At 35.3% G+C, this 14,129-nt stretch overlaps 1 protein-coding gene across 3 annotated transcripts in view; it reads left to right on the plus strand.

Moving 5' to 3' along the window:
- Positions 1-14,129, plus strand: part of ROBO2 (roundabout guidance receptor 2) — a 589,127-nt gene that overhangs the window by 491,849 nt on the left and 83,149 nt on the right. For all 3 annotated transcript variants that reach the window (XM_064580151.1, XM_045902670.3, XM_045902671.3), the window contains exons 12-14: positions 129-291; positions 1,897-2,063; positions 6,353-6,474. In XM_064580151.1, coding sequence (XP_064436221.1) covers positions 129-291; positions 1,897-2,063; positions 6,353-6,474 — 452 coding nt within the window. The remainder of the gene's footprint in view (positions 1-128; positions 292-1,896; positions 2,064-6,352; positions 6,475-14,129) is intronic.

The raw sequence follows: 14,129 nt of genomic DNA on the forward strand, positions 1-14,129 counted from the left end.
CTTTTGATTCATGAAGATGAATTCCTCATTGTCTAGGTCAACTTCTTCAATAGACTGTTTTCCTTCTTTTAAATGTTATGGCATCTTATGCAATCAGGAATGAAGCATTTTCTGTTTGTCCTCTATAGAATCTGGAGCAACAATCAGTAAAAACTATGACTTAAGTGACCTGCCAGGGCCACCATCCAAACCCCAGGTCACTGATGTTACTAAGAACAGTGTCACCTTGTCCTGGCAACCAGGTACCCCTGGAGTCCTTCCAGCAAGTGCATATATCATTGAGGCTTTCAGGTATGGGACAGTTCCTTTTTTTTTTTCTCCATTAGGTTGTTGCTTTAGCTCTCATATCCTAAAATCTCATATGAGCTATCCTGCTGTTTTATCTTAAGAACATGTTGAACAGTGCATTTTAAGTATTTATCTGATTTTATTCAAGAATAGACTCTAGGGTTTTTTCACTTACAACTTGATTATAGATTAAATATGCATTACCCATGACGAAGTCTATGGGGATCTAGCTCATGACCTAATCACTTAGCTCCTTTCTTTACCTTGACCACTGTAAAGATTTAAGATGAGAATTTCGTCATTAGAACTAGGCAGAAAATAATTTAATTAGGCAGGACACTTTTTAAGTTCTTCATTGTTTACCGAGGCATGGAACCCTGGAACTTTGCTTCCTCATAATTAGAGCAGAACTTAAAATAAGCCCACTGTTTTTGTGCTGTATATTTTAATACAGCTATGGATAGACCTAAAAAAAAAAATGCAAAACTACAGTTAAGGAATTGATTCCGTGCACTTCTGGTTGCTGAAAGGAAAAAAATATGTCCAATTGTGATTTGAAAAAATTGTCATCAATATAAGGATATAGACTATAAATTAGCAAATGTCATGATAAAGTCATTGTGAGAATTTGATAAGATCCTTACACAAATGGGAAAATGAAGTTTGTATTGTTTCAATGTGCTTTTATTTGCCATTATAAAGATAGCAAAAGCCGGTGTCATTTTTAAGCATTAGGACAAACCATTATTTTCATTTTAGGCTTCCCTAATCTATTTAAGGTAACGATCAACAAATACATCATTCCCAACTTTCAAAACAGTTTTTCTGTAATTTTCATGCTTTGATGTGTAACAACTTTTGAAAAGTAAACAGGCAGCCCTGAAAAATCACATTTTCTCCTCATTATGAACTAAAGCAGCATTTGACCGTAGACAAAGTTTTCTAAATGGGTATCCCATCTCTAGCGGGCTGTTAAGGGGTCTCCACATCTAGATTCAGAGGTATTTCACCTGTTGAAGATGAGAAATCACATACTATGTAATGTATAATTTTATTAAAAATGTGACCGAAGGAAAATATTCCTTACATGCTTCCTTTCTTCTTTTACAGATATGTAGTTTTAGAAGGCTCTATTATAATATTGCATGTGGAATTGATGCAAAAGAAAACACACCTTGTAACAGGAAAATGTATTGGCATAATTTACTCTGTAGTCCATTTATTCTTTCTACAGGTTAATTCTTTTCAAGGTATATATATATATACATTTACGAGGACCATATTTATTGTATAAACTTGATGTTGTGATCTTGGCCTCTATTCCTTCTACAGGTATTCATTTAGTGGGCAGCTGCGCATTAGCAACGGGCTGTCACATCTCCGGGGCTGAGTTTAATTTTGTTGTGCATGGCACTTCTGTTAGGTGGGCTCGGCTTTGTTGTTGAATAAACCGAAATCATCCGAATGTTTCATTTATTGGGCTTAACACCTCAAGTGTTGTGCGTGTGTGTGTTTAATTTTCAGCCATTAACTTTGTCATTGATACCCAGCTCCATTGTCAATGCCTTCACGGCTGCTCTTTAAGCGGAAGTTCTGTTCCTGTTTCAGCCAATCAGTGAGTAATAGCTGGCAGACGGTGGCAAACCACGTAAAGACCACAGTCTACACAGTGAGAGGACTGAGGCCCAATACGATCTACTTATTCATGGTCAGAGCCATCAACCCGCAAGGTCTCAGCGACCCAAGCCCCATGTCAGATCCTGTGCGCACACAAGGTAATTTCAGTAGCTGTAAACATGACCGGTTCTGGAAGGAGGCATTCAGCAGGAACAAAAAAAAAAAGAAAAGAGAAATGACTTGAAAGAAAGAAAAAAAAGAATAAAGGGGTTGCATGCGGAAAGATAAATGTGTCCGCATTACTTGTTACAATGATTCATTAGACCCGATCCTGAACTTGCTGTTCACCTTGGTCAATGTGTCCTCTTCCTGGAGCTGTCAGGGTCTGTTAAGTAAAAATAAATAAATAAATAAACAAACAAACAAACAAACAGAATAATTGGTTACATTTACATAGTAAGAGTCATTCAACTAAGTTAGGGCTTTTACTATATTTCAAAAGGTGAAAACTTGTCTCCTTCCCTTCGAAATTAATTATATAGTAGCAAAAAGTGATCTCTAATGGATACAATGCCCAGACAGGGATATCAAAATTACTCCTATTGTTCAAGAATTCTGTTTTTATACGGCAGTGGGTCTCCAGGTGGAGCTCCCCCAGGAGCAGCATCTGCATTCACCTAGGACCACGTTAGAAATTCAGACTCTCAGGCCCCAGCTCAGAAGCTCTGGGGGTTCAGCCCAGCAGTCTGTGTTAAGGTGCTCTCCAGGAGATGCTTCTGCTCAAGTCTGACAAGCATAACTACAATGTGTGTTTTGTTGTTGTTGTTGTTTTGTTGTTGTTGTTGTTGTTTTATCAAACCAGATGTTTAAAGGAGCAATTTGTTTCAGAAAGGAGCAAATCAAGTTTTCTTCCTGAGGTATACAATTCTTTTGACTAATTAAAAAAAAATTAAGAAAACAAAACAAACGAGTAAAAGGAAAAGAGAGAGATCAAGACACAGACTCTTAACTGAGAGAACAAACTGATGGTTACCAGAGGGGAGGAGGTGGGGGGATGGGTGAAATCCATGTTGGTGATTAAGGGGCACACTTGCTGTGATAAGCACTAGGTGGTGTATGGAACTGTTGAATCACTCTATTGTGCACTTGAAACTAACATTACACTGTATGTAACTAACCGGGATTTAAATAAAAACTTAAACATCCAGAATATTATAATTTCAAAATTGAAGATTTTCCTTCTCATCTTTGGTAGCCTGCATCTTCAAATTAAGAAGTCACTGGAGTCGAGGGGTTAATACAGGATGCTGCATTATAATTTCCCTTCTTACTAGTAGATGGAGGGAATTAATAAAATAGACATTGTGGTCTTATTATTTGTTACAACTGACTTCCCACAGGGTTCTTGAGAAAGGGTTAATTATTTCTTATTTGTAAAAGGCTTTGAACAAGATATAATTCAAAGTAGTATTTTTATGCAATGAAAAGCACCATACAGCCATAAAAATATTATTATAATTACAATGTAGTTCAGTGATAGTAACTAGCATGTTATTATAACAGAGAAGGGCACCTTAAAGGAATCCAGTGAAATAGTCACCACGTGATTTTGGAACGTTGCTGACATGATGACAGTCAGGGGAGGAGGGAATGCCACTTTGCTATTGTTCTCTAAGCAGTAATGTGATTAATTTTCCATGATGATAAAGGGCCTGAGGGAAAAGAATCTGTCTCCAGAGAAAGAAAAAGTACAACAAGGAATTTGAAGATCTGAAACTGGTTATATTTTACCTTGCTTGGATCCAGTTGCTTTTAGTGTGTCTAAATTTAATGAGTAAATTAAATTCTAGAACTTGAAGATGTATGTGGCTTTAACTCAAGAAATCAGAGTACCAAGAACATTTTTACCAGTGTAGACAGAAACAGTTTTTGTGGTGTAGCTGTAATGGAAGGCGGGAGATAACAGAGTGGGGAAGAATTTGGGTGTGATTATATCCGGCAGACCTTCTTGATCATTCAATAACTCTGCCAGTCACTAAATCTTGACTCATAAAATAACTTCTCGGTGAAAAGGTCAAAAAAGATTAATGAAAAGTTGTTTGTGATCTGGCTTGTTCCAGCTGAGAGACTATATAGAGCAAAAGACTTATGTTCTCTTAACAGACATTTAATAGGAAAACTCATGTTTTGTGTCTGAATGTCAGGATCATTTTTTGACACCACACTTTCAGCAGCTTTGCATTCTGCAAAGCACTTCTTTTCAAAGAACACTTTGCTGTGTGAGGTCTTATTTTGAAAGATATTAAGTACCATCGAATTTAGAAATCTTTTATTTTAGGAAGGCAGCAAATACTTGTAGCATAAACATCACAGTAGACCATAGATGTGTCAGCAAAGGTTAATATTATTCACATAATATTAATAATATATTCTTTCTAGATCAAGTAAAATAGCTCTGCTATTTATGTTAAGGATGAAAAACAGTGGAACTGGGGGGGAAAAAATCACCAAACCATAGTTCCCAATTATTTATGTCCCAATTTTTTCACTCATTTTTTTTTATTGCTTACATTATACATTTTCCAAATAACAACAGCAAATATATATCCTGAGTCATGGGATAAGTTTGTGCTTTACTCAAATCGATACAGAGGGTTGGAAAACAATGGGAGAGATTTAAGGTATTTTAATAATGCTATTTTAATTAAAATCAAATTTGTAAATTATTGATATAAATTCCAAATACTAAATAAAAACAGCACTTTCATTATATACTATAGGTAATGCCAAATTTGTATTTTATGCCTTCTTCCACATCCACTCTAAGGTCCTTGAGAAATTTATTTTCTTTTTTCAAAGATTTTTTTTGAGTATAGCTGATACACAATATTACATTGGCTTCAGGCATACAACACGGTGTTTTAACTTACCTGTACATTATGCAATGCTCACCCCAAGTGTAGCTACCATCCATTACCGTACAATGCAATTACAATATCACTGACTATGTTCCCTGTGCTGTGGCTTTAAAAAAATATTTATTTATTTTTAAATGCAAGTATAATTAACATTCAGTGTTATATTCATTTTAGATATACCATATAATGATTCAATAATTCTATACATTACTCTTTGCTCATCACAGTATATGTACTCAATCCTCTTCATCTATTTCACCCATATCCCTCTCCCCTCTGGCAACTATCAGTTTGTTCTCTACCTTATGCTGTGGTTTTTATTCCATGACTTACGCATTCCACAACTGGAAGCCTATAGCTCTCAGCCCCCTTCACCCATTTTTCCCATCCTTTCCCCCCCTCCCCTATTTATGTCCCAGTTTGTTAGTGCAGTCAGTTTAAGTTATGGCTGAGATATGCACTCACAAATATTTTTGCCGGAGTGTTGCATTGTGGCCCGAGAAAATAGGAGAAAACAGGATTAAGAAAATCAATTATTTTAAATTAGACTTCCTTCCTTAAAAGATAGTTGGAGGGAAAAAAATCAACTTAATATTGCAGTGCACCAGTTAAAGTAGTTGATTTGAGTTTGTGTGAAATTCAATATTTGATATCAATTTGATGAACTCGGAAGTCTATAATTTCTCTTTTTTTTTCTTAACGGGCATACAGAATATGAACCATTATATGGACAATAGACTAGTATTATGTGGATGGTGAATACCGGGCTGGCTGAACAATGTATGGCTGAGAGTATATCATTCTAAATATTGCAATTCTTTCTCCCTCTCCCTTCCCCCAATCACTTCCATAAAAAAGGCTGAATTCTTTTTTTTTTTTTTTTTTGGTCAGATATTGAAGTTCTCAAAATTGTTTACTTTAGAACATTTTTTCAGTATCCTAAATTCTTCAGTCAGAAGTATTTTTGTGAATTTGGGGGGCTTTTTCCCCCTTCTTTCCCTCACTTTGTTAACCTTTAGTGATATAATTCACTTCCCAAGTCTCCCTGATTACTTTCCTTCCCGTGCTTCCAGTCTAGAATAGGTCAAGGAGTAAGAACGTACAATCTACCAATTGGGACAAGGGATTAAACAAATTCTTAAACGGCAGTTTTCAGATACAGCTCCATTAACTACTCAGGAAAGTCCTTCCATATGCCAACAGCTACAGAAAACTGATGATTCTATAGAGGTCTTGTGGCACATACTTTAATAAGCAAATAATAGATCTCCCACAACAATGTATTTGAAGGGAGTGAGAGATTACAAACACTTTTATTAATATTATTTTAGTAAAGATAAATATCATCTCTCAAATTATGTCCTAGCAGGGATGGTATGTATATAAATATGCCTTAATGGTTTTTGTCACAAAGGGTTTTAGTTTTTTGCCCTGCGATTATTTCTAATGACCTGATAGTAATGGCTTGTATAATATACACTGGAATTTTACTAGGAACTTTTAAATATTGGGAATGATTATCTCTGTAGATATCAGCCCACCAGCACAAGGAGTGGACCATAGACAAGTACAGAAAGAACTAGGAGATGTCATTGTCCGTCTTCATACTCCAGTTGTGTTGACCCCCACCACTGTTCAAGTCACGTGGACGGTAAGTTTTCAAAGGCAGTTTCTTTTATTCCTTTAAGAAAACAGACCAAAGAAGGAAAAAGTGAATCCACAAACAAATAGTAATGGAAACCCTCACCATTTAAAATCAAGGTGTAATCAATGGCAAAAAAGAAAAATATTCCATAGAATAAAAGAGTAGAATAAAAATAGATCGATTGCAATAGAACCATGGCATGTTTCATCTTCTTATTTTTAATAGCTTTATTGAGATATAATTAACATATCAGAGTTAGAATGTACAACCCTGTTTTTGGTATATTTACAGAATTGTGCAATCATCATCAGAATCGGATTTTAGAACATTTCATCATCTGAAGATTTAACCGTGCATTCATTAGCAGTGTGCTTCCTCCATTCCTCCTGCTTTAGCCCTTTCCACCCACTAATCTACTTTCTGTCATAGATTTGCCTATTCCTTTGCTATGAATGCAATCATGCAATTTGTCGTCTTTTGTCTGGCTTCTTTCACTCAATCTAATGTTTTTGAGGTTCAACCATATTGTAGTATCTATCAGTACTTTGTTCCTTTTTATTACTGGATAGCATTCTATCATACAGATATATCACATCCTCTGTTTTCTCATCAGCTGATGCACTTTTCAGTTGTTTCCAGTTTCGGCTAACATGAATCAGGGAGCCATGAACATTTGAGAACAAGTTGACATATGTTTTCATTTTTCTTGTTATCTACCTAGGAATTGCTGAGTAAAATGATAACTCTCAAACATTTGGATAAACTGCCAAAATGTTTTCCCAAGTGATTCTACCATTTTGTTTCCACCAGGAATATTTGAAACTTCCGGCTTCTTCCACACCATTGCCAGATTCTCTCACATCCTCCTCAACAGTTGTTATTTTCTGTCTTTTTTACTCTAACCATTGTAGTGGGTGTGGAGTGGTATATCCTTGTGGTTTTTATTTGCATTTCTTTAATGACTAATGATATTTTCCATCTTTTCATATACTTGAGCATTTGTGTATTTTCTTTAGAGAAATGTCTATTCAAATTCTTTGCTCATTTTTAAGTTAGGTTGTTTGTCCTTATTATAGACTTGTGTTTTTTATAAAATGGATACAAACTCCTTATCAGATATATGATTTGTAAATACATTCTCTCAGTCGGTGAGTTGGTTTTTACTTTCTTTTTTTTTTTTAAAGATTTATTTGAGAGAGAGCAAGAGAGTGCACATACGGTGGGGGGTGAGGGAGAGGGAGAAGCAGCCTCCCCGCTGAGCAGGGAGCCTAATGTGAGACTCAATCCCAGGACCCTGAGATCATGACCTGAGTCGAAGGCAAATGCTTAACTGACTGAGCCACCAAGGTGCCTTGGTTTTTACTTTCTTAATGATGTCTTTTGAAGCAAAAAAATTTTAATTTGACCAAGTTTTCTTCTGAATTTCAATAAATCATCTGTACATTCCTTTACCTGTATCTCATGTAATAACACCAAAACATGAATATAATTTTAATAATTTGACTTACATAGTAAAAAACTAATGGATTTTAAGAAATAAATTGGTATTTTAATATACACTGAGACTATTCAATTCCAGGCATTATTAAATGTCAACCTGCCCACTGGTATATCAAAATGCAAAATGTTTTGATCACTTGATAGCCACTGCAGTGAAAATAAATAGCATAAAAATAGCCACATTAGAGGATACTAACACTTGTGTCTATGTGTTTTTGTCTATATGTCTGTGTTTTGAGAAGAGCCAGATAATGTTCTTCCCCATGCATAGTATAGCCAGTGCCAACTTCTCATTTATATCTAAGATTTCTCTATTATAACCTCTAAAAATCCTTTGTTAAGCCCTCTGTGTATGTCATAGATCTTGTACATTGTATAAGTAATGGACATTTGAGTTAGGTATACCTAGGAAATCTTTTACTTTAATTATGATATTAACTGGAAAGTATTTATAATTATGTCCCTATTGTTATTATTGTTGTTTTGTTATAGTAGAACAACTAAGTAAGAAATTTGATTCTCACCTTCTGCTTTTAGATTCCAAGTTTCTTTTTTTTTTTTAAGATTTTATTTATTTATTTATCAAAGAGAGAGAGAGCATACACAAGCAGGGGGAACGGCAGGCAGAATAAGAAGCAGGCTCCCTGCTGAACAAGGAGCCTGATGTGGGACTTGATCCCAGAATCCTGGGATCATGACCTGAGCCAAAAGCAGATGCTTAATGGATTGAGCCACCCAGGCATCCCTAGAGTCCAAGTTTCTTTTGGGAAATAAACATTTATCAACTCCTTCCACAAAGGAAGTTGAGAAGGGAAAACTGGTTATTTTTCACCAGTTCTTAATTAATTATATTTGAAATATAAAAATACAAAGAAAGGGAATTATTCCAGTGTCCTCTCAATCATAAATCCATTGAACAAATCCAATTCAACAAGCATTTTCATGGACCAGTTTTGTTCTAGAGGTGGTGGAGAACGATATAAAGAGACACAAATCTACTTGAGAGAAACATGGAAATTCTCAATATTCTTCAGGGATAAGGGACAGTATTCAGGGATAAGAGCTGTAACAGACAGATATGTACCCTATAGAGAGATTTCAATCAAAGAAGAAGTGATTAACTTTATCCTCAGGCACCAGAAAAGGCACCACCACTCATTTTCATCTATATGGAGAAATATAAAGGCATTATTATATTAGAACAGGAAAACCTAAAATAACATTTAAAGCTGTTTAGTTTAATTCTATAATTTTATAAAAGGAAGCCAATGTATTCAAGTTGAATGATGTTCCCAATATCCCACACCTACTTAAGAGGTAAAGACAGGATTAGAACTTACTTACTTTAAATCTGCATTTTGTGTTTTTTTTTACTTAAACTATAGACAAATATTTATTTGAAAGGAATCTTTTTTAATGGTGGAATTTTGGCATAGGTTCCCAGATGGGGCATTTTGTTACTTCTTAAACCAGACCACGTGATCAAAATTTTGACCTAGGAGTACAAAATTGGATAATACTTCAATATAAATAAGACTAAGTTCATAATATTTTAAGAGTAATTATTTAAGATTACATTGTTTCTGATTCTGTTTTTAACATTATTTTGCATAGGTTTATTCTGTTTTCTGCATATAATAATTTCTATTCTCCTGTTCCCATGGAGGGCGCCTACAAAATGACATCATCATTTTTCCATTGGCACAGTAGGGGTATTATCTGCCTTGTCTCTTCCATCTCTCTGTAACTTTGACCAAATATAAAACTAGCAAAGCCAAGGAAATAATTGTATTTTTAATAGCAGATTTTTCCTCACTCTCAATTGAAAAGTCTTCTCTGCTCTGTTGGGAGTTTTGAAGGGGCCTCTTTTAAGCTGCTTCTCAGTGTAGAAATTATTTGGGTAAGAATCAAAGTCATTATGTTTGTGAAGTTAATCACTTTAAAAGTCACTGAGTTTAAAAGAGTAAATCAAATTAGATCAAAATTGCAGGTCTGTAGTCTGGGAGTTCTTCCAGCAGAGGAACCTTGTCATATTCATCTCTGTATCTCACAAAGCTTGTCATTACTAGTTTGCATATCTCTCTCTCTCGTGAGCTGGAGTTCTGTGAGTCTGGAGTCCATGTTTTTCATTTTTGTTTTTTCTGAGCAGAGCATCTAGTATAAAATACCCTTTCAATAACAGTCTGTTGAATGATCAAATCAGTTGTTTTTATACATTCGTATTTTTGTTTTAAAAAAGAAAGTGTTCAATTATATCAGGGTATTGTTCCCCATGAATTTGTAGCTACACATGAAATTAAGTATGTGTTTGAGAGGTCAATTTAGTGAAATAAAGTCGGACTAGGGGTGTGGTCAGTTGCCAAAGAAATTATAACCAAATGTTTTATTTCCATGCCATATTTTCAACTTGCTAAATGTGTATGTTCTTTAAAGTATTACATTGTTAATATTTGAGTTACAGATGTGTTATTGGAGGAGAAAAATATATTCCCCAACCTATGTAGTTAGACTTGGGCCAGCTGAGGTGGTTTACCAAGGCTAATATTGAAGTAACAATAGTTAGCCAGGGCTGCTTTCTAAAAGTGACTGCTCTTATAACAAGGGTAGGCAAAAATGGTAAGAAATGACTGTTTCACAAAGAAAATAGCAATAAATCTCTTATTTTTAAAAAAGCAGTTATTCTTAAAAAATTAAAAATAAAAAAATGGTTATTCTAGTGTGTGGGGGGGGGGTTGTTTTTGTTCAAGGACAAAAAGAATCACAGATCTTATGCCCCTTTAACATCATACATTGGCAAACTAGAATTTCAGAACTCAGCTTCATCCAGATCAGTCCTTAGCAGGCTAAGCCCAACAAAGAAAATTCACTTTGAGTTTTTAGTTTAGATGGATTTTTTTTAAATAGAAAAGATGGTGGTAAGCACTTACACATTTTAATAGAATGTGGTTTTAATGGAACAGTACTGCACATTTTAATGCACGACCCCTTTTTAAAGTCTATCCCTTATTTAGCAATGATGCTTTATCATTGTGCATCCCTGAAACTTGCAAAGTTCTTTAACTTATAATAGTTACTTAATTGTATCCAGGCCCTTGTAATATGAATATTATTGAGTGAATTAAGAAAACTGAGGCTCAGAAAATTTAAAAGGCTGAGCTATAACTCAGTTGGGACCTTATGACTGGACAATGGAAACTTGCCTCATTTACTTTTTTTCCTTAAGATAACATTTTTTTTATTCATACTTCAGAAAATACAAATTTTTTAAAATTTTGCAAACCCCTGGATTTGTGGCCAGACTCTGATTATAATCAACACTAAAGAAAATCCTCCTTCTTATAAACAGAATGTTAATAAAACTAGTAACAAGCATATGGTTTAACTTGAAAATGACCACCTGTCAAAATGTGCTCTACAAGTAAGTGGTGTGGAACACATATCCAATAAAAATCCCACCTATTTTTTTAAAGGTAATGTTCAGCATTTTCATTTTTGCTTCCACCTGTAACAACAGATTTTCTTCTGAAAAAGAATGTACTGCAACTGCACAAAATCATGTTAAACTATTTGGTTATTAAGTAGGCCATTAGAATATACTGGTTGAAAGCAGTGTACAATGAAGTGAGCAAGGCAATGTTGTGTAGTAAACATTAGCTTCATAAGGTCCCTAAAACACTTAATTAATGAAAACCAAACATGGATAAAACCAATTTACCCTGATTTACAGACTCTCTTCATCTGGAAACAGCTGCTTAATGTTCTTCTTAAAAACACAGCTTGCTTCTTTCAGTATTAACAAGCTATTATTGTGAGTTATGTCTTTCTTTCAGTATATAAATTAACTTAAAGCGAATGCAGAGAAGTTTATAAAATGCCAGCTCAATGTTGTTTTAACATATGCTGCAAGGAATTTTTGAACATTGACAGTTTTGATTAAAGGCATCTCTCTTTGGCTCTCATAAATTTAATTTTTGCTTTTGAGTTGCCTTGCTTTGTAATGTCAGAACAACGGCATTTGAAAAACTACGTGTGTTGGTACAAACACAAGCTGGTAGCATGGATGAGAATTCAAAGATCATGAGCTTTGTCATCAGAGCTGGGCGAACTTTCTCTTGACAGAACCTCATACAAGTGTAGCACTAATTCCAGGGAATCTTTGAGGGTAAGAATGCTGTCAGGTGGATGAAGGAATTCTTAGTTATTAAGACTCATCTGCGAAGCTGGAATGAGCTATACATAGAAACACATATGCTCAGGCCCACCGGCTTCATGGACTCTCTAGCTTGGACATTCTAAATATAGAAAAATGTCCCTTTGTTCCACTGTCTTTTAATTGAGGTTCTGGGTTTTTAAGTTTCCTGCTCCCACTCAAAAATAATTTTAAAATGCTGCAACTAAAGAGTAAATGTTAGAGGTTAATACGTGGGACTGGGGTGCCTGGGTGGCTCAGTCGGATGAGCGTCCGGCTCTTGATTTCAGCTCCGGTCTTGATCTCAGGGTCGTGGGATCAAGCCCCGAGTGGGGCTCCATGCTCACCGCAGAGTCTGCTTGGGGTTTCTTTCTTCTTCTTCCTCTGGCCCTGCCCCCACTCATGGATGCGTGCTCGCTCTCTCTCTCTTAAAATAAATAAATCAATCTTAAAAAGAAGTTAATATATGAGGTAATACCTTTTATTCATAGTGTGTTAACAGTTGGATAAGGAATTTTTAAAAAGTTGAAATAACCATTTTCATCATCTCCTCTATTTCTTCTCTCCCCAACCTTCCTGAAATGAGGTTTTTCCATCTCTTCTCCATTAAATTTTACACTGTATTTGAAAGTGAAATTTGTCAAGTTAAAGGCTTCTTAGAATATGGCTACTAAGCTACAATATATGGAAAATTAATTGAAGTTTCTGTGATAGTTACTGTTTAAATCAAGCAATTCTAGAAAAAGGACAAGACATTTAAAAATTTTTTAAAGTTAAAAATCCTTTTCTCCCTGAAAATGAAACAATGGTAAAAGCCAATAGAGACTGTTCAATAAATGTGTAAGGACATGTTTTATTTTTAGCTTGCATTTTTTATATATTCACTTTTCATGTAATTATTATGAATGAACAAACAGCATTTTCACATTTTTATCTGATATGAGTGTTCAGATTCAAAATCTGATTTTCATTAAAAGCAGCTGCTTATCTTCTGTACCTTTAAGTGAATGAAAGGATCAAGAAAGTTGTGAAATTGTGCCAGTAGTGGGACTCTGGAAGGAGCCAGAAACTGATAAATTAATAAGTCTTTTTTTAATATTTGCTGGTGGTTATAAGCATTTCAAATGCCTTTAAGATAGGTGCTCTAACCGAAATAAGTCAAACAGAGAAAGACATGTATCATATGACCTCACTGATATGAGGAATTCTTAATCGCAGGAAACAAACTGAGGGTTGCTGGAGTGGGGGGTGGGGTGGGAGGGAGGCGGTGACTGGGTAATAGACACTGGGGAGGGTATGTGCTCAGGTAAGTGCTGTGAATTGTGCAAGACTGTTGAATCTCAGATCTATACCTCTGAAACAAATAATGCAATATATGTTAAGAAAAAAAAAAAGAAGAAGGTAGCAGGAGGGGAAGAATGAAGGGGGGGAAATCGGAGGGGTAGACGAACTATGAGAGACGATGGACTCTGAAAAACAAACTGAGGGTTCTAGAGGGGAGGGGGGTGGGAGGATGGATTAGCCTGGTGATGGGTATTGAGGAGGGCACATTCTGCATGGAGCACTGGCTGTTATGCACAAACAATGAATCATGGAACACTACATCTAAAACTAATGATGTAATGTATGGGGATTAACATAAGAATTAAAAAATTAAAAAAAAAAAGATAGGTGCTCTAACTTCACAACTCCTCATCTTCCCATACACTTCCTCCAGGCATATGAATTTTATATGGGCTGTTTCTACACTTCTTCCTCTGGAATAAATAACCCTACATTCCTTGCAGATCTCAGGACTTGTTCTTTTTCAGGGAAATGCTTTCTCCCCTTCCTGATTCTGTCAACTTCCTCTCCCCTCCAGTCTTCCTTAGCTCCTTGTCTATGTCATTCATAACATTTGTTTATGGATATTAGTTATGAATGTAACTTGACCAGTAACTTGATTAGTAGGAACTCAGAAAATGATTGGAGT

The sequence above is a fragment of the Mirounga angustirostris genome, unplaced genomic scaffold (genome assembly GCF_029215605.1).
Source record: "Mirounga angustirostris isolate CCGP_5_RB_7025 unplaced genomic scaffold, mMirAng1.0.hap1 SCAF_1, whole genome shotgun sequence".
Lineage (NCBI taxonomy): Eukaryota > Metazoa > Chordata > Mammalia > Carnivora > Phocidae > Mirounga > Mirounga angustirostris.